General features: G+C 35.7%; 1 protein-coding gene across 1 annotated transcript in view; it reads right to left on the bottom strand.

Annotated features, from left to right (window-relative positions):
* LOC133518682 (uncharacterized MFS-type transporter C09D4.1) overlaps positions 1-14,814 on the bottom strand; it is a 158,506-nt gene extending 143,692 nt beyond the window's left edge. The window contains exon 1 of the mRNA XM_061852356.1: positions 13,948-14,814. Within this exon, the coding sequence (XP_061708340.1) occupies positions 13,948-14,268 (321 nt within the window). The 5' untranslated portion in view covers positions 14,269-14,814. The remainder of the gene's footprint in view (positions 1-13,947) is intronic.
* Between the last annotated feature and the right edge of the window lie 7,693 nt (positions 14,815-22,507).

Below are 22,507 nucleotides of genomic sequence, written 5' to 3'. Positions count from 1 at the left end.
TCCGCTATGATCCTAATAAGATCTATGTATCTACGACCGGTCTGGCCTAGTGGGTAGTGACCCTGCCTATGAAGCCGATGGTCCCGGGTTCAAATCCTGGTAAGGGCATTTATTCGTGTGATGGGCATGGATATTTGTTCCTGAGTCATGGGTGTTTTCTATGTATTTAAGTATTTATAAATATTTATATATTATATATATCGTTGTCTAAGTACCCTCAACACAAGCCTTATTGAGCTTACTGTGGGACTTAGTCAATTTGTGTAATAATGTCCTATAATATTTTATTTTTTATTTATTTTTTATCTACGATATTTCTAACGTCAAAGTGACATTGATTGCCCGAATCGAGCAGCTTCTATCAATTATACGACATACAAACGATATCTAAAGGAAAACTTATCTAAACCAGAACTTATCGTTATTGTATCTCAATCTTCGAATCGGGCCGATGAAGTATTATTAAGTTAGGGCTTCAAATGTTAGGAAGAGGTCTATGCTACAATTCTACAACCCTTAGATTAATTAGATTGAGAGATTGACATATTTATTGATAAAAAATAAATAAATAATATGTCACACTACCTATACATAATATAAGAATACATATCACTAATTATCACTCATCATAATCAGACGATTTATGTATTGCTGTTTAGACAACGGGTTTGGTGACTGTGGAGGCCGATGCGTGAGCGGCACGACCTCCCAAACTTTTGGCAGAGAAAGCTCATGCCACCTGAGGTTCCAGTCCCGGTTTGCTTTCTGCGACACCTTCTGCTATCTAACGCATTAAATAAGGCTTGGTTGCATAGCCTTCTCCCTTTCACAACGCTCTTGCGCGTCCATCGCGGTCTTCAGCTAAGGTTTCCCAGGCATGGTGGTCGATTTCAAATGCTGACATGTCTCGCTTAACACAGTCTTTAAAGCGGTTAATCGGTCTTCCAAGGTTCCTTTTAGCATACGCAACTCCACCAAGCAAGACAGGTCGAGGTAATCTAGAGGGTTCCATCAGGTAATTATCATTAAGTAGATCATATTCTTAGCTACAATTAATTGGACAAGGTGTGGTAAAAATGTTGTTAGTAGAAAAGTAACCTCGTGTTTGCGTCATCGTGCGTCACAGATGCAATGATGGAAACGTAGGGCTTCAGATTGCATTAAAGGTCGTACAAACAGCAACACTCTTAACCATGAGTGGACTTTATGCCTTTTGTAATAAGGTCCACCGATGGACAGTTAAGTGTGGGCGATGGTACAGTTCTATATTGTCAGCAAAAAAAAAAATAGGGTTTCAAACAATACGTGATCTAATCCAGTGCCGTGGTCGTCGGTCATCATTAGTTATTCGTAAACCTTATTGCAACCACATAAGATCCACCGATGGTCAGTTAAGAGGAAAGGGGACGGCCGGTTCTTCATACAAATGCAGTGCCCATTTTCCTCGCTGGATAGTGACATTATGGAAAATATTTTTACGAAATTTGTTTTTGTTTTTAGATATTTTGATTAGGAGCGAAAAACAGATTTCATTAAAAGACAGATTTCAACAAAAAAATTACATTAAAAGAAAATCAGACGTAGGAGCAGCTGTGAGTGACATACAACAAAACATTTTCAATAATGTTAATATCCAGGGAGGAGATTATGGACTAGGATTGTAATATGAAAAGGCGATTTCGTGCGGTCTTCCAATTTTGTCTTAAGAGGCTGTCAACACCCAATGTCCTTGAAATTGATGTTACTTAAACAGTTTTTTAAGAAAGACTATTTGTTTTAGTCAAGTAAGAAAAATATATGTTCATATTAATTATATTTCAAAGACCGTGGTTGTACTCGATACACGATTGAACGAAATCGGCTCGATAGAAAATAATTGCAAAGCTTGGTCTTAAAATCACAATTAAACGGTTTTATGTCTTTATTGTTTTGACTTATGGGTCTGCAATTAAAATCACAATTTCAAAACATTCATATCTAAGCCGTGGTTGAGTAAAATATTACACTAATAATGCACTTTTTTTTATTTAAATATTTTTCTTGTTATTCCCTTGCCCAGGCCCAGTAACATGCGACAGTGCTATCTCATTTACTCCGATACAAATAGTCAGTGTGCGCGCTTTAGGTATTGACAGCCTCTTAAAGAGTGAAGTATACATACTTATAGAAAAACCCACGAGTAATCGGACCAACTTATTTCGAACAAAAATCCAATAAAAGTGTAATGATGTGAATCCATTAATTGTGTCCAATCCTACGATTGGATTGCTATTTCAATCAGAAGCAATTTCTTACTGAAACCTTTGGGCCCGTGGGCATAGTTGGGAGATGGGTCGCTGCTCACCCGATATCCTTTAGATTTATATCGGAAATGTGATATTTAATCTAACTACTGCTCCGACCATCATAGTGCTATAATATTTATTTTAACCTACGCTATATTTGTCGCTAATTTAAACTCTGTGTGTATAACACATAGTATGATATCGGTTTGTATGAGAATATCCCATAATAGTATACATTTACAATACAATACAAATCCTCTTTATTGCACAATCTCTGAAAAAATGTACATGAAGATATAGGTAAACAGCAGGCGGCCTTATCTCTACAGAGCGATCTCTTCCAGACAACCATTAGGTAGTGGAGAAATGAAACTTAATTTAAAATAAATAGCAGTAGAGAAAATACCTTTAAAATTTAAGTCTACAACAGTAAGACAATACATAAGTATACATACATACTACTTACATAATTATATACCTACATATATACATATATACAATACTATATAATTCTTGCCAAAAGTGATAACCAATAACGCGGACAGAAACACTAAGGAAGGGACAGATAATGGAATTTGAAAACAGCAAGGGATTGAACGCGTCTTAGTTCGACAGGAAGAAAGTTCCATAACCTAACAGCCCGAAAAGTGAATGAACAATTATTATATTTATTATGTTTTTTAGTTTTTTTAGGCATATAGTAAGCCCTGTTTTATTACAAAACACTTAAAATAGTAAAACCCATTACAGTTCAAGATACCTGACTGAAATAATTTGTAGTACGATCCGTCCCACGAAACCCTTCGGCCGCGAAATGTGCACACTCACTGCGTACTCATTTCGTACGGAGAATTCCGTGCTGGATTAACACTTGGTTGCACAAATGTTTTCCAAAGATATATTAAAGTACTCTGAATTTCTGAGATAAATAAAGTAGGACGAAACTTACAATTTTCTATACTTATATATTTCTTTATTGAAATATATTTTTAGGGTTCCGTACCCAAACGTAAAACGGGACCCTATTACTAAGACTCCGCTGTCCGTCCGTCCGTCCGTCCGTCCGTCTGTCACCAGGCTGTATCTCATGAACCGTGATAGCTAGACAGTTGAAATTTTCACAGATGATGTATTTCTGTTGCCGCTATAACAACAAATACTAAAAAGTACGGAACCCTCGGTGGGCGAGTCCGACTCGCACTTGTCCGGTTTTTTTACTGTAAAGACTTCACAAAACAGTTTAACTCTTAATAGGACAGGAACATCAATATTCTAAAATTTATTGAGAAACTGGGGTCGATTTATAGGTAAGTTTGTCATCTAGATTCAGAAAAATATGTAAAAAGTAGAGGGGGTAAGTGGAAGGGGGTGATTTTATGTGGGAAACCAACTACTAAGGGGAAACCCTTGTTCGATGACCACAGTGTAAAACTTAAGGACATTTTGTTGTGTTAAGAGCCCATCAACGTGCTCACTAGCGCCACTGCTAAGTAATGGTGATTATTTAAATTTAACGATAGGTATTTAAAAAAGACGGCCGCTACGTACTGTATTTTGTATTTAAGTACCTTTTGAATACAACATAATAGTTTTTACGTTGCTGTGTTCGTCAATCTAGGCGTCCAAAGTTAAGACGGCCGTTTTTGTTTTGAGTTCATAGATCGACGAATCCAGCAACATAGAAACTAGTTTGATGTATTCAGAAGGTACTTAAATAAAAAATACAGTACGTAGCGGCCTCCTTTTTTAAATATCTATCGTTAAATTTAAACTATCACAATTATTTTCCAGTGGCGCTAGTGAGCACGTTGATGGGCTCTTAAAAATAAAACAGAAACATTCAATATGAAAAAGTACAATGTTTTCACTACCTTTGACGTTGAGATTGGCATTTATTGACAGATGAAGATTGTGTTGCCAGAAAAATAGATCTAATATTTGCCAAAAATGTAAACTGTATGGTAAGCTTTGTACATCGAGTCATCGACGAAGTGGGTAATAATATCCCCTTGTACTAATAAGGGTCAAAATGCCATCATATTAAGAACTGTATTAGCCCTCTTACTTTTTATAAAGTATTGGATAGCTAATCAACAAATAAGTTAACTGCCAGATAAAACTTCCTGCAAAACTTAGCATCTACCAGTTAAGCTTATTTGAAGATTGTGAAACGCCAAACATGACTTTATTCGTCAGATAAGTGGCAAGTAGCTTATTCAGGGCTTTACTTGGACATTTTGAAATAGATTTAAAAGTGGAAAAATTACTGTCCTGGGTGAGCCATACAGTTTCCGACAAGCAGCAAGTAAATTCGTATTGTACGAAGGGTCGGCCTGAAAACCAGCGTTGTAGTAGGTAAGCCTGCTGCAACACATGCTGAGGTTCGCTCCTTTTTAGCATCATAATTTTAAAAGTTTTTTATATCTACATGTAAACATAAATTTGTGCCTAATTAAGTTTAATTTTAAGGCTTGTAATGTTTTGTAGCATTGCCTGTAAACATGTTTCAATGTGGTGTTAAATAAAAAAATTCTATGTCTATGTCTATGACTTGAACTCACGGCCTCTGGATCGGTACTCCAGCGCTCTGCCAACTGAGCCACCAAGACCTCATCCATAAGCAGCAAATTTCCACCATATGGGTCAAGTCTCACCCAGGACAGTATTTATTCCACTTTTAAATTTATTCTAAGCTTAATAGCATCGTTCGCAGACGTTTCTGCTTGTTCAAAATTAATTGTGAAACAGGTCCTGATTCAGTTCAATTTGTAATACAAGGGTAAACTTTAATGAAATAGTTATTTGTACAACAAGAGAGCAAAGTTTGATATTTCTTCGAGTGCTTGTTTTGAGTCCCGTGCAAGCGAAAGGTTCTATAATAGATTCACGAGCGTAGCGAGTGAATCTAATTTAGAATCTTGAGCGTAGTAAGGGACTCAAAAGCGCACGAATTTGTAAACTTTGATCTCGTGTAGTACACAAAATTTTTCACGTCAGTCAGCCATCAAAAAATATAACCTGGAAAAATGTAATACGTCTTCAACACTATTTCACTCATGTTTTCTGAAAATATTCTTACAATTAAGTTTAATTACCGCAATAAAACAAAACGAAAGAAATTTCAATAAAATAATACGAACGTAATGAATTAACGAACATCAATTGACAGTTCAATCGCCAACTTTTTTTTTTAAAAAAAACTTTGTAAGATACGGTCCGAATTGCGGATACTACTATTTGTCAACTATAGTAGAGATCGTTAAAAGTAGTTAAGTAGAATTATTTACTGCGTAAGAATTGCGTAAATTTGTATAAGTTTATTGTTTCCATTGTATAATAAAATACGTATAATATGGTGTTTTTATTAAATTTTCAACTTTTATTTCATGAATGAATTATTACGAATGAAGACTCGTAGGGTGTTTTGGAACGATGTGGTCTGACTTATTTCGGGGGTCTATTATAAACCGTCAATATACCGTTAAATTACGTATGCACTTTTTTGTCTCTTTCTTTTTGCTAATGACGTGAAAGGGACAAAGACAATAGAATCCAAATACTTCGAACTTGTATTAGGCCCCGCACGTTGAAATGACATTCGAATATAAAGGTCAATTGAATGTTATTTTGTCTAACTCAGTGAGCAAAATGCGATTTTGCTCACTGTTTTTAAGCAGCAAATTACCCTTGTTCTAGCTGCTGACGTGAAAAAACACTTGCAAGCTAGTTTGACAGCAGAACCAGACAGCGCTGTACTACGCCCTATGAGCCTTTTTTTTTTATACCACGACGGTGGCAAACAAGCATACGGCCCGCCTGATGGTAAGCAGTCACCGTAGCCTATGGACGCCTGCAACACCAGAGGCATTATATGCGCGTTGCCGGCCCTTTAAAAACCTGTACACTCCTTTTTTGAAGAACCCCATACTGTAGCCCCTCGGGAAAACCTCGGCAGGAAGCTCATTCCACAGCCGAAGCGTTCGCGGGAGGAAATTCCTCTTAAACCGCACAGTACGCGACCATGACTTATGGTCATCGAACTGACGTCAACTTAATTAAGAGACAGAGAGGTTCAAGTTATTCGGTCGACAAAGATAAATGAGCTTGCGGTTTATGAACAAAGGATGAAATGTAGCTTCAGATAAGAGGTTTCAGTTACTTGAAACGAGATTACTCGTTTTAGAAGGACGTATGCGACTGGGTTTTGGTGGTAAATTACGTCGTTTTGAAGGGCTGGAGTCAGATTTCGGAGATAATTGGAGCAAGTGTTAGAACTAGGTCAGCTTTGTGACCTTGGCTTAGCTTTGTATGCTAGAATGCTGTAAAATCGTTTCTGAGAGTAGTCTGAATCTGATAGTTCATGTATGGCTAAAACCGTTTCTGAGAGTCGTCTGAATCTGATAGTTCATGTACGGCTAAATCTATACACGTCATGGGCCCCGCTGTGTACAATAACTTACCAGCGTCCATAACTGATGCGCCTAGCCTGGCGAGTTTCAAGGCTAAACTCAAAAATTGGCTTATTGAGCGGCCGTTTCATAGTGTCGAGGAATACTTGACCTCAAAATATTTGTAGTTAAATAAATAATAATAATAGTAATAATGTCGTAATAATCAACTTGTTAATTGAATTTATTTCTGAAATGTATGAATGTTGTATAATTATCTACTTGTAATTTATACTAGTCATGTAAGCCTGACCTGTAATTTACATTATCAATAAACTATGAGTATGAGTATGACAAAAGAGTACAGTCAAATGTAAAAATATGGGTCCACACAAGTTGCTCAAAAATATGTACCATGGCTCGTATACCGGCGAATTAAGACCTTTTAACATTTATAAGGCACTCCTTAAATATAAAATTTAACGTAAGAATTTCGTATTTGCAATGACCAGTTGACACAGATCTCTGACGCTATGAGATGTTTGAGGTTTTTTTGTAGGACGTCAAAGGTTGTTAGACGGCAGATAGATCTATTATAATGGTCACTTTAGCCGCTCGTTGGTATTAAGTTCTATTTTCTATCAGCGTCAGAAGTGTCATTTCTTCAGCCAAAAAAGTCACTTTTGACACTTACAGATCAGTATCATATCGGGAACAAATTGAATAACTAAAACTTTTCTTTCTGTAGTTTAGGTACAGTCAAGTGTAAAAATATGGGTCAGCCGGTATTTGTTAGTTGTAGCACCATATGTACTGTAAAAGATATTACTTAACAGTACATTATTACAGGAAATAGTGAAACGATTCAAAATACCGGTATTGAAATCCAATATTTGCCTTCAATATCGGAATTCCCGAATTAATACCGGTGTTGAAGGGGACCACAAAAAAAAATATTTTAGAAGTAAAATCATTTAAATAGTTTTTTTTTTTATACTACGTCGGTGGTTAACAAGCATAATAATATTATAGCTATAGTATGAATAAATAAATAAATATTATAGGGACATTCTTAAACCAATTGATTAAGTCCCACGGTAAGCCAAGAAGGCTTGTGTTGTTGGTACTTAGACAACGATATATAATTATAATATACAAATACATAGAAAACATTCATGACTCAGGAACGAATATCATCACTCAAATAAATGCCCTTACCGGGATTCGAACCCAGGACCATCGGCTTCATAGGCAGGGTCAATACCCACTAAGCCTATGTAATATAATACAGCTATATGTTTTTAATGTTTTGTTACAAAGTACATAATTGTTGATAATAAGAACGCGGTAGGTTTCATTAATGTGTGTTGTGATCAATTTAAAAATAATATATATTAATAATACACTTCACGAGTAATTGAAATTGAAACACAGGATATAATTATAGATGTTGATGCGAATGACGCACTTGGAATACACGTTCCATATTTCAATTTCGTAATAATGTATGAGCCACGGCCCGTACATTTCATTCCGTTGGCGCAAAAGTGACACACTTTCGAAATTATGCAATTCGTTTCTATTTCATTTATTTTTATACCAAATCATTTCTGCATTTCAAACGTATGCAATTCAAATTATACAAAATGAAAATACGCTAAAAGTTATTATTAAAAACATTACCCACCCACGTAAAACAACATACTTACAGGGAGTTTTTTTAACACAAATTTAGATAACTATCCTTGTAGGGGCTGCAATCTTGTGGGTTACATTGGGAACAGAAACTTGACATTAACACTTCGCACCAATAAAGTTGGGGCTCTGTGCTGCCCCCTGCAGTTCAAGCACGTTTATTATAAGAAGTTTTATTAAGTATGTAATCATTCTTCATTAGGTTAAAAAAAAAAACAAAAACAAATGAATACAAAACACCACTATTAAATGAGTTGTGTAATTAACGTTTTTTGTTTTGTTATTATAACGTAATGTTGCACCGCCTACAAACTAACGAGTATCTGCTTTGTACAAAGGTTGACTAGTAGATAATGCCTTATAGCTTTGAGTCCATCTTTTTACGATTGATTTTTTTTGCAATAAAGATTAAATAAAATAAAATTGTTGTCAATATCCATTTTTGTGTGATTATGTAAATTATAGGTAGATAGCGTTACAATCAGGAATGTCAGGAATGACGCAATCTTCACATTCGCAAATGCGAATGCGAATGTCCAGGATGCGAATCTCCGAATGCAAATTGACGGCCGGTCTGGCCTAGTGGGTAGTGACCCGGCCTACGAAGCCGATGGTCCCGGGTTCAAATCCTGGTAAGGGCATTTATTCGTGTGATGAGCATGGATATTTGTTCCTGAGTCATGGGTGTTTTCTATGTATTTAAGTATTTATAAATATTTATATATTATATATATCGTTGTCTAAGTACCCTCAACACAAGCCTTATTGAGCTTACTGTGGGACTTAGTCAATTTGTGTAATAATGTCCTATAATATAAATACGAATGTTAGGGTATATGTAGTAATTAGAAAAAAAAACTATTAGTGCAGTCAACGTCAAATACTTTGTAGCAGTCAAAGTGGCCAAATAGTTCGGTACAGTACACCATACTAAATATATGGTGTACCGAAGTATTTGGCTACTTTGGATGCTACAAAGTATTTGACGCTGACCGCACATAAAATATTTAAAACCTTAAAACGGGATGTTATAAAGTGTTGAGAAATGCTGTCTACCGCTAACAGTTTGCGCGCCCTGTCCCTCCGCGAGTCGACGAGACAGGACACGACCAGCGCTTCGCATTCGTAAAACATTCACTTCATTTGACGTGAATGCGAATGTTTAAAATGATGCGAATTTTCGTATATACGAATGCGAATGGGAATATTCGTGACATCCCTAGTCACATCTGTATAAATAAAGAACATAAACATAAAAAATGTTTTTTTTTTGCTGTATGAGAGTTATATTTTCCCATTACGACAAAAATACTCGTAATTGTAACTATGTACTTCGACAGAAACCCAATGGAGAAAGATTGATAAATGATGGCAGACCACAGATCGAAGTCACTCTGCAACGTCAGTCAAAATCCAAATCATAAAACGAACATAACATCGCTATGCCGATTATGAAATGCCCAGTTGCCCACGACTCCAAAACTCCCAGATTTCCCTTACAGAGTGAAAACCACGGCAACTTGCGGTGAAGGAATGTGAATCTCTCAGAAGAAGAACGTAACAAGTATGTTTGAATTCAAAGAAAGTTACTACATTTCTTCAGATTGTAGCAGTTCATCCTGATCCAAAAGTACCAATGGATGCGCTTCAAAACGACCAGGATAGTCTGAACTATGATTTCGTTTATTTGTTTAAGATTTAAGGGTCATTGTTAGTTAGAGACATGCTCTGGTTAGATATAAAATAAGATATCTGGTTTCCGCACCGATTGGTAAAGCCATCAAATTGAGATAATCCAGGGGATTTATAAAGAGATGAGGAAAGTTTTCAGATATTTTCATTAATATAAATTTAGCTAAATTCGACTTAGAATCTATATTTATTTATTCGGATTTGTCTATGGGAAATTATATTTTTGACCTGATGTATGCCATGTATTGTGTATGTAGGCATGCATATTTGTATATCTAATATTTCGTCAAGGACTATACCGTTTGGCAGATTTATACATATAGATATATGTCATTAGATTAGATCCGTCTCAGTTGTGAGACTGAACGAGGGTTTAATAACATTTATTACCTACTTCAATCCTTAGGGACCAAAGTTTATGTTTAAAAAAATGCAGCTGATACCCGGAAACGTTGTCCAAAAGGCATAACTATTCTCGTACTTAAATATACATTAAGTACGTATGTGAGTCGTTAACATACTTTTATCTAGTATGTTAATCTTATTAGCGTGTTTTTTTTTAATAGTATACAGTTGTTTATACTCTTCTTCGGTTATTATCAGTGTCCGAGATTTTTGTGGCAGTTTAAAACTCTCTTATCGACTTCCGATATAATATGTATGCATAGATACATTATCGGCCAATAATATATCACCTCTATGTTTTTACGGTATAACTTTCTTGTGTTGGTGAGTGACTTCCACCTCACTACTTTAGGTAGTCTAGAAGTATTCCTTTGTATGAGCGTTGATAAAAATTGGTCTCATGCAGGGATCGGAAACCGGAATTTTTTTTTATGGGAAAAAAAACGGTATTTTTTCGTTCTTTGTTAATTACTTCATTTCTAATTAGGCAATCTAATAATACGAAGTCGTTATCTGAAAACACAACTGAGTCCTACATTTAGAGTATAAAATGAACCGAAATATATGGTTATTTCGATTTTTTTGCATAAAACCGGTTCCGATCCCTGGTCTCATGTAATGTTTAAGGATCGGAGTTTTTACCGCACATAAAATTCAACTCATATTCATACTCATTAATGTATTTAATTACAGTTTTTAATTTGATTATCAAGGACAAGAACGCGTTGACGAGTTTATAAACGATCCTTTAATTTTGTCTAAGGAGTATAAAAATATTACAAATAATAATAATGACCATATTTTGTATTGATTATATTACGAAATTTCATAAAAAACAATATGTATATTAAAGGAAGAAAAAATAATCTATACAAACAAAGTTCATTATCATTTTTTGTATTGTAATATTTATATACTAAAAGACAAAATTAAAGGGATCGTTTATACACTTCTCAACGTTTATGTCCTTGATTATAATATTAAAATCACTAATCAAATAAATGAATGAGTATGAGTACGAATATGAGATGAATTTCATTGCTAATGTCGACTCCATTGCTCGCTAACGTCTTACCGTGCGTTAATAACTCCGATGCCTAGTAATGTTTTTTTCATAGAGATTTTATTTTAATATATGGTCAACTTTTTTTTTATAGCTCTTTTAGGAATATGCTAAGTCTTCTATTGTGATTATGCACAGTATTTCATTGCATTATTCAACATATATTATATATTTGTATAAAATGACCATTAAAATGTGCAATCTGCATACTAACCTATATTGTTTACTCTATCTACGTTAATACAAAAACACACAAAGGTGATAATCAGGGCCGGTGCATGTCATGCCGTTAAAGGAAAAATGACGTAACGCTACATAGAATATGATTCCAATTACTCTTTTCGTAATAATTAATTCGTTGTCCACCTCTTTAGTCAACTGATTTAGTTACTTAAAAGTCAGAACAGAAACGTTTAACTGACTTCCATCATATGGCCACTCAACTAAATAATAGGTTATTAGTTCATTAAATAAAACATAGGTATTTTTGAGTTTTAACAGTTTATTTTACGTACAAAAATTTATTTTCTACGAAACAATACGTTAGTTATCTAAATTGTGTATTGTTATAAAAAAAAATCCCGTACTTATGTTAAATGCTCCTAACTCCCGTATTTTAAGTATTTAGCTATTAAGGTTAATTTGCTATACCCTACTCAGGGTCCATGTTGTGACAATTTAATTTAAGATAACATCTGTATGTAATGTACCATGGAATGCAATAAATAAATGAAATTACGTCATTTTTGCGTCATCGGCATGAAATGTACGGGCCCTGGTGATAATATATATTTATTATTGTCCGGTAGGTATGTTATACTTCCAAAATAGATTATAAGTACTCGTACAGGTGTTAGAAATTAATCATTAAAGCAATTAAGATATCGACAAACAATGTTTAGAATAATACCTACTTGAAACTTATCTGTTTTATTGAATTTTATTTTATTACGTTATCGAACTTGTACGCACGGTATTTTCGTAATTCTACGGAAAATTACAAGCATTTGTTTTCGGGCCAATATTCAATTCCATATTTATTTCGCTCATCAAACCAACCACAAAATAAAAATATAAACTTACCTAAATGATATATTATATGATATCAATTGATATCTGTATTTATATTTAAAATTATGGCTGTATCAAATCTAAATTGAAATGAAATTGTCACAAAATATAGACTAAGATAATCTAAGATCTTGCGTAAGATTAGTCACGTATCTGTTACCTGTTACCAACTGTCATTATTTATAATGGAGCTCCCACATTGGCTGTTATAGAACGTTATATAACATCGTGTGACAGAGATAGCATGTTAGTATGGATAGTCTTTTATTATGACCGAAGAGCTGGCGGCTTCCTCGCACAATGTATCAGCATTGCGATGCAACGAGGAAATGCCTCAGGGGCCTATTTTAGATTTAAACTAGTTATTAATTTAGTTTAGTATTTGTACAGTTACTGTTATACCTCTGTATATATCTATAATGTAAATACGTATGAGATTTTTGACCGTGGCACAGAAAAAACTGTATCTGTTGCAAAGAGACCCAAATATATAGTGATAGTGAGATTGGTCACTTTAGAAACGTTTACCCTATTACCTGAACATTTTGCCCGCGGACATAGTAGGTACAAGATCCAAAAAATTGATTTAAAAAGCGTCTGAAAAAGTATCTCCTGCACACTCTATAGGGAATGTGTTCCCCTACGGAGTATTCATGGTATAGGGTGACTACTATAATTATTGGCCCTTCCATACTCCATAGTAATAGGCCACTACATAGCAAGGTAGAAAAAAACATGGTGATAGAAGTCTCCTTGGATTTCACTGGCCTATAAGTCCCGGTCTTATGATGCGTAACGTCCCTTGCGAGCCCAGTCTATTGATAGGCTTGTGTGGGGTTATGGATCCAACACGTAGAGGACCCTTGGAGAGCTTTAATGTCATGCAGAACACCTGCTCGAACCCGTTTACAGGTGCGACAATAGACATCCATGAACCGGTCGCAGCAGGTATTGGGACTATTGTAGAAAAAGTGAACAGTGTAACGGTCTATGGGTTGAAGTTTGGGTGGACAATGAGATAAACGTGAAGTCTTATTGTTAAGAGTGACCGATTACTTATGGAGGCGCCAATAACTATAGCAGTTAACCTACCTACTTACTAGAATTTTCAAAGTAAGCTTATTATAATATTAATTCAATAAAAAAGAAAACAGTGAGTCTGATGCTAGATTCTACGGTCAAACTATATGCAGTTTTTATGGAGATGTCCCTAACAAACAATTGTAACATCTTGCTGTAATAAATAAACTTATATTTCACTAAAAAATTGAAGTAGGTATACTATTTAAAGTATAAATTCTAGAATCGCACAGGTAATTATTATTATAGGTAGAAGTAAATCACTTACCGTTTTATCCAAAAGCCAGCTAGCGGGAAATATCAAAGGCACATATGTAACCATATATATAATGGACGTCCACGACACCAGCGTCGATGGTACACCATAATAATCAGAAACCACATCACTTATAATCGTATACTGCGTCCATTGCATCGCGTTCGATGCCGAAAACATCACAAAAAGTAATAAAATTACCCATCTATATTTATACACTTTTAACGGCACTTTTTCATCATCCTCGGTAACATTCGGGCTGTCCATTACACTTCCCGGAATCATCACTTTAGGTTCTTCACTCGGATTTCTAACTATATCGTGCGCGGTCATGTTTCTAATCACTTTTAGCTTAAATTTTATCACTGCAACATACGATAGATAAAACGCTTGTAATCTTCCTAATCCATGTAATATTTGTGTATGATTATTTTATCAGTCTTTTAAACGCCGCTGTTATTAATCTATAACGCAAAAAATGCAATACATTCAGCCTTGTCACAAGGCCCTTGCGTAAGCCGTGAACACTTTTTGTTAATGTTTATTTATAATATATTGATTTATTATATCACAATACTCTGGAAAATTGCAATTCCAAATCTTCACAATCACTTTTTGTCCTAGTTTGGTTTGAAATTGGTTTTCGGCGTTCTTTTTCGCACATGTGTTTATAAAAAGCCGGAGTTATGCTAAAGTCAGTCGTGCGTGTCTTTCATTTAATAAGTAATACGATGGATTGGTACAAAAATAATGTTATTTACATAGAATGAATAAATAATACCTATTGTACTATACCGTCCTATCTAACATAAGATTAAAATAAGGTTGCCAGAGCTCTAACGAGGGTGCGAAGTGATAGGGTCGGCAATGCGCATGTACCTAACACCTCTGGAGTTGCAGGCGGCTGTAGGCTACGGAGACAGCTTACCATCCAGGCCAATTTGGCCAATTTTTTTTTTGGCTTGTTTGCCAAAAATAAGGCATATAATCTCTCATAAGTAACTGACGCGGACCAAACTATATCTGCACGGCATGTGCAATATTGTGTAATGACAAAGTGTGACAATGTCAAATTTCTATGAAAATATGACTTCCACTCCCTTTGTTCTCTTCGGTGCAAACTTAGCTTAGACGGACTCTTATTTAATAAAACAAAAAAAATTTACTTTCAATATTTTAAACTGACTATTAAAAAAATATTCCTCAAAGTCATTAGAATGTTAAACTGCACCGAATTGTCAAAAGATATTTATTATTTCCAGAATATTTAAATAAGAAATCATATTTATCAAGAAAAAACCGTTAAAAATTGGCACTATTAAGACACAACTGTCCAACACTTGTACAACACAACTGTACAACACTCGACTTGTACAACACAACTGTCCAACACTTGATGTGTTCAAAGAAATAACACTACCAATTGAATGACCGTTCGTCTTTCAACGCGAAGACGCGGATACTAATGACACTAATGATTTACTCGCACTGTCCAGTTAAATCGATTGATAAGAATTCTCGTTCTCTTCGATTGACGAGTGGAAGCTTCGACCGACCAGTATAAACTATGATCTGTGATAACCAGACATCGGATTATTGAAGGCAAAATTAAATGACAGATAGGGATTTCCTATGTCGATAAACTCAATTATTGACGCTTTGTCTATCTATACAGCGTGTTTTTATTGAATTTCGTTAACTTTGAGGTATCGGTCAGTACGTTTAAAGAAACTAAATGGCATAGTTAATTTTCAACAAGAAAAAAATAAATATAAAAAGTAATTAAATGTTGCATATAGCGTTGTTGTACCGCGGGCATTGAATCTAATACATTACAACTGAAAAATTAAAAACAGCGTTGTTGTAATACGGAAAATACATTTAACTCAATCAAAAAAAGCGGCTTCGAAATAAATGTCAGTTTTGACTTGTCGTTTAGTTATCGATATTTTAAAGATCTTTCCAAGATCTTAAACATGTCTTAATCATTTTTCGAATCGGGCCGTTAATGTGAAGTTACACTGGTGACTCCGTGCGCCGCGGAAACGTTGAGAATATGGTCTGATATCAATATTGGTCGGTCGCGGTCATTGCCAGAGGTTCATTGAATACTGTTAGTAAACATTATTTATCCTCCTAAGACCTAGCCGTACAAGCAAAACTACATTGATAACCAATAATAAACATTATTAATAAGTATTTGGCAAATATGACATTTTTGGTACAAGCTTTTATCGCTGACTATACCTACTTTTCTTTCCACTGGCAACTAATACACTACACTAGGGTTTTTAGAATTGTCTCGAATTCTAAAAACCCTAAACTTAATTAGGTTGCGTTGTTTTATCATGGAGTTCCTATGGTCACCTCCTGTCTCCATCATCAGATCAGCTCGATGGCAGTAATATTGCATTGTCACCCGACTTACATATTTATGCAAATTTTCATCTTCATCGGAAACCGAGTAATGGGTCAAAGGACCAATGGGCAGAAATGTCCCCACCCACCAACAAAAACAAAACATGTCTCATTCAATAGATCTTGGCAATCTGATGATTTGTTACTATGACGAGAATCGCCCTATGTATGGGGTTTTCTTGGAAAACTGTAGTTTGTTTTTATATATTTTTCAGTGCCCATACAAATTTGCCCATGGTCCTTTAACTAGCAAGATTTGTCCCATACATACTAACAGGGCAAGTTAAATAAAAGCTTGTAAAAATGTATTGAGATGGTCATGCTGAACAAGGTTTTCCTTGGGAGTCATGGAACTAGCCACGACCTCAGACACAACAAAAAACGTTATCTAAGTCGCAGAGACGTGAGTTGAAGTGTCAATTAGCATATTTTTAGCCCCAACCTTGTTTCAGGCATCTTGTTTCCGCGCCAGATGGGACACGTGTGCTGTCAAGTTTCTGAAGCATCTGTAAGAGCCCGCAACAAGCTCGGTTCTCCATACAAACGTGGTTATCAAAATTTCCAATATCATCATCATCATCATCATCATCAGCCTTTTATCGCCCACTGCTGAGCATAGGCCTCTCTTCTAGTACGCCACTTATCCCGGTCCCGAGCCAATCTCATCCAGAAGTGACCCGCAGTCTTCCGAATGTCGTCCACCCAACGAGCCAACGGACGCCAGGCACTCCTTTCGTCTATATATTTCCAATATGTTTACGTTTAAGTGTAACGTTCTTACGGTAGATGTCGCTATTGTAGAAAAATTGCTGTGGCATCAATCCAGGGGTCTTGAGTTCCACATTTAAATTATTCTAAGCGTAAACGTAGTTACGCTCTCAGTTTTAAACGACTAGCTAGATTTGTCTGAAACGTTGTTTTTACGATTGGATAGGGAGCGTGTATGAACTGTAGGAGGCAGCACAGGAGCCGTCAGATTTTTGGCGCCAGGCGTAAATGTGATGTTTATTGTTCCGATGTAGCCCACAAGATGGCAGAACCTACTATGCACAAGAAAACACGTGACGTGTAAATGTACATGTTTATGGTTCCGATTCAGGCCACAAGATGGCAGACCCTCCAACGCGCACGGTCCATATAAGGTATATGTATGCCTGTAATTAGTTTATGTAGCTTCGGATACCATACGCTGGAAGTCGCCAGCAACATGCTGAGATGAGGCCATTTCGTGACACTTTACTCTCACTATGTTCTCTTTTATGTCTGTCTATTACTGTTTGTGTGTTTATGAATAAAACAAATTCTATTCTATTCTATTCATACTCGTAGTTAAAAAAGCGAATTTAACTTTTTCATTCGAATCTTGTTTTCGCTCTATTTCGTTTGTTTTATAAGCTGGAGCTATAAAAACTGATTACAGGCATAGATACACCTCATGATATTATATGTGCAAAGTTTCATTATAATACAACACGTTGTTTTAAAATAAGAACGAAACTCCGTTTGTATGGGCAGGTGAAATTCGGCAAAGCTTGCTGCGGACTCTCAAAGTCTCTCAAGTTTTCTGGGGGAATTTCTCGTTGTACTTATGTTACTTGACTAGTTTTCATAGGGTTCGACATCATTCGCAGGAGTATTTCTTTAGCCTAAAGTTAGTGATAACAAGCATTAAATAAAATAGTAACGGTCAAAGTAGACAAAATTTATCGGAACACATCGTTGTTATTATGATAACAAAGATAATATTACCGATACAATCTCACTATCTATTTGATGATGATTGTCAATGGTCAAAAGAAATGTATGAGGGGAAGTCCCGTAAAGCCGGACGGCATCTAATGCCAGACACACGTACCATCTCGTAGGTAACGACGCGAGCAATTCAAGGATAACTTAAAGGGGCGCGGATGTCGAGACAAGGGATGTGTGTTGCTTGCGCAGCAACTGTGGGAGCGTTTGCTTAGTGTTTTTGTAGGGAAGGCGCTGCGTCGCATAAGATTCGGGTGAGTTTATCGGCCATTTTTTTTGTTTAGCTGGATGTGTTTATTTTAATAAACTTACTACCCACTTAAATTTCGTAGTATATAAATATTTTTTACATAATAGAAACAGAGGTACAGAATAAATAAATTTAATTATTTCCTATCCCTCAGTAACAAACACGAAGTAGTCTCGTAACACCGGACAGTATACACGTTTTTCGGTTGTATTTTGTACCTACTAGGTTACTGATAGATAAATGGGCAAAAAAAATAGAAGAGAAGAAAAAAAAAAGTTCGGAAAAAATGTGTGAAAAAAGTGAAAATTTTATATAGGTATAAAGGAAAACGAGCGAACGATATAAAAAGTAAAGAAAAGGTGAAGCTCAGAGGAAACTAAAATTAAGTGAAGAGCGAAGTAAGAAAAGGAGGCAAAACGGCAGCCATTTGTTGAAGCATCCCGTAGTAAATATAAATAAATAAATAAATATTATAGGACATTATTACACAAATTGACTAAGTTCTACAGTAAGCTCAATAAGGCTTGTGTTGAGGGTACTTAGACAACGATATATATAATATATAAATATTTATAATACTTAAATACATAGAAAACACCCATGACTCAGGAACAAATATCCATGCTCATCACACGAATAAATGCCCTTACCAGGATTTGAACCCGGGACCATCGGCTTCGTAGGCGGGGTCACTATACCCACTAGGCCAAACTGGTCGTCAAAAGTGTATTTAGACTATGACAAAGACTGGATACAGTGCTCCAGTTGCTATAGGTGAGCGAAAGAAGCCTGTGGTGTACATTATAGAATGTTCAGAAGCTAATATTTGTTTTTAAATCGTCCGGTGCTGCTAGGGGTTTGAAATGAAATCCGTCCGGTGCTAGGCAAACAATTTTTTTTTTTACATAACTAATATTACTTTTCATTTTTGAAATAGTTTATGTAGAAGTTGCATTTGTGTTATCTTATTTTAATTCTAAAGTTTGCTGACGTAAAAAAAGATTTTTTTTTCTTCAAAAAGCCGTAGGTGTCCTCCACTGGGGGACTTCCCCCTAGATATGTGTGATATGTAAATTTGAATGTACCGTTAGCTAAAATTTGTTTGCAAGGGGGGTCAGTTATTTCTGCAGCTGCCTGTACTTTAATTTATACTCAAAATATATACCATACAATTTGACGATAATCGCCAATCAGATAAGGCAAAATTACAGTAAAAACAGTAAAGGAAATGGAATCAGCATGCGAATAACATTCAAATTTAAATTACCGCCATGGCTCATTAAAGGCAAGCAAATAAAATGAATGAAACGAAAGATGAAAGTCGAAAGTTGAGAGAGAGAAGAGAAGTCGCACAGGACCGAAAAAAGTGGCCCTGTCTTGTGTCAGTCGGAGATCGGAGGCCAAGTCTCTATTCGGGTCGTTGAGCCAACCGGAGTAAGTAAATATGAAAGTCGTTTGAAAAAATTAATGCTTAATATACAAGGTGCCTGAGGAAATGGAAAAAAATTAACGACGCATTCCTGTGGTCATAAGAAGGAAAAAATCTTATACAAATTTAAGTCAATTCCGCCAAAAAAAAAAATTTTTTTTATTTTTTGTATTTTCCAATACATAATAAGTGTGTGCATGTTCTTGGAATACTTATGGATTATTTATTTATTTAAACTTTATTGCACAATACATGAAGAGTACAAATGGCGGACTTAATGCCAGAAGGCATTCTCTACCAGTCAACCATGAGCCAAACCGAAAGATCCTAATTGGTGCAGGGTCAGAATACAGCGTAAATTGAAAAAAAAAATATCACAAAATTATATAAAATTATACGTACATAAATATACATACATACATACATAAATATATACCCATTGTGAAACATCATGAGGACGACCTTTGAACCTTGTCAAACAGATGCTTGCGCAACATGCGCTTGAAGGAGAATTTGTTCTGGGCTTGTCTCATAGAGAGAAGAAGATCATTCCACAGCCGGATTGCCTGAATGTTGAAGGAATTCGACATGAAACCTGTACGATGTCGAGGGACAATAAGTTGAAGGCTACGGGAGGTTCGGAGATCGGTGCCGGGGCGCGGAGTAACAAATTTGAATTTGGAACGAAGGTAATCAGGGGCTGAAGGATCAAATAAAATTGAAAACAAAGTGCAGAGAATACGCAAGGATCGACGTTCACGAATAGGGAGCCAGTTAAGTTTTTTGCGATAAGCAGAGATATGGTCGTATTTTCGGAGTCCAAAGACAAACCGGATGCAATTGTTAAGTAACCGATCGAACTTGGTTAGGTAAGCTTGTGAGAGATTGCTGTAACACACATCAGCATAATCCAGGATGGGCAGAACGAGGGCTTGGACAAGAAGAGTCTTGGTGCAGGTCGGGAGAAAATGTTTGAACCACTAAAGTGCTCTTAGAGTATTGGTCACTCTACGACAAACGTCAGACACCTGAGGATCCCAGGTCAGCCCACTATCGATGATCAACCCCAGGTTCTTCACTTGCGGCACAAAAGGTATATCTACTTGCTCATACTGGATAGGATTAATATGAATTGGTACAGTCAGCGTCAAATACTTCGTAGCAGTCAAAGTGGCCAAATAGTTCGGTACACCATACTAAATATATGGTGTACCGAACTATTTGGCTACTTTGACTGCTACGAAGTATTTGACGCTGACTGTACATTTTTTTCGTAAAAACTAGTCTATACAAAGGGTTCCTTGTCACTTTGATATCGGTCAATAAGGCAGTCTAGACTAGGTCAAATAGTGGCGACAACGCCATCAAAAAGGCATTATGCACTGAAACACAATAAAAAAAACGATTATTTTTTTTATTGAAAGAAGAAAATAAAGAAAATAAACAAAATACATTTTTGGTATTAGCTCTGAAATTAGGCGAATAAAAAAAAGTTTATATGACATTTTTATTAGGAATCTCTAAATACGATCCGAAATATACTGTTAAAATCTTTCCGTTTCCTCGGGGGCACCGTGTATATCAAAATCAAATGCAGCGCCAATCACTCATATTTGCATAATAAATCGTATCGAAGCAAAATGTTCAGAGGAAATCGACGGGAGTTTAATAAAAGTCGTTCTGGCTTCAGATAAATTATACCCGTCCGGGCCGCTGAGCAAAAATTAAACCAAACGTAGCATCAGCACTCGTGAAAATTTAAAAGTTAGGTAGTAAAAACGATAATTCCATTAATAAATCAGGTTTTTGTCTGTAATTGGCGTTTTTAGAGTTCCGTAGCCAAATGGCAAAAAACGGAACCCTTATAGATTCGTCATGTCCGTCTGTCTGTCCGATTATGTCACAGCCACTTTTTTTTTTTAGTAAAACGCAGTAAAATAATAAACTTAGCTTTTATGCTTGTTATTTGGACTGAAAACTATAGGTGTTTATGTAGAATTGTAGTTCTTTCCATAGAGCAAGGTGCGGCAAAACGGGGTAGCGGACAAAACGGGTATGAGAGGACTCCAACGTATTTCACAACATTTATATGAAAAAAAATCTAAATATAATCTAGACCTACATTAATTGGAGTACTAAAGTAACAAAAGAAATAAAATATACGGAAATCATTGATTGATACTTGATAGAGATAGATGGATATGTTTATTTGCACCCAAGCACATTTGTACATTTGTCCTAGCTTTAAGCCTGCAATTTCGTCCAAGTATGTTTTTTTAGTTTTACCCCAAATTTCACATATTTAAGATTTCAAATGGAGCACTTCATTTCAAGTATAGAATATAATCCAAATAACGGAACTGTCCCCTTTAATGAAATAAATGAAAGCTCTCCTTCTAGCGATAAACATTAACTGTAGTTGTGCTGAATTATAAACATGTTATAAAAAATCTCCGAAAGTAAAAAGTAGGCTAATATATAAGATTAAAGGCTGGCCATGGGTGGCAGTAATTGCTTAGCATCAGGCAATCCGTCTGCTCGTTTGCCTCCTATATCATGAAAGGCTTGGTTTTTTAACCCTTTTCCAGATATAGTGCGTTTTATCAACCACATACACGGTAATATAATTTCAACTTTAGTATTCCGATTTAAGGTTCAAAATAGATTGCGCTTTCGAGAAATGTGACGTGTCTTCAAATGAGTCATCGAAGCTGGATTAATTGGAA

The sequence above is a fragment of the Cydia pomonella genome, chromosome 6, assembly GCF_033807575.1.
Source record: "Cydia pomonella isolate Wapato2018A chromosome 6, ilCydPomo1, whole genome shotgun sequence".
NCBI lineage: Eukaryota > Metazoa > Arthropoda > Insecta > Lepidoptera > Tortricidae > Cydia > Cydia pomonella.
The sequence above is the reverse complement of the archived record's forward strand: the minus strand, read 5'-3'. Positions and strand labels throughout refer to the sequence as shown.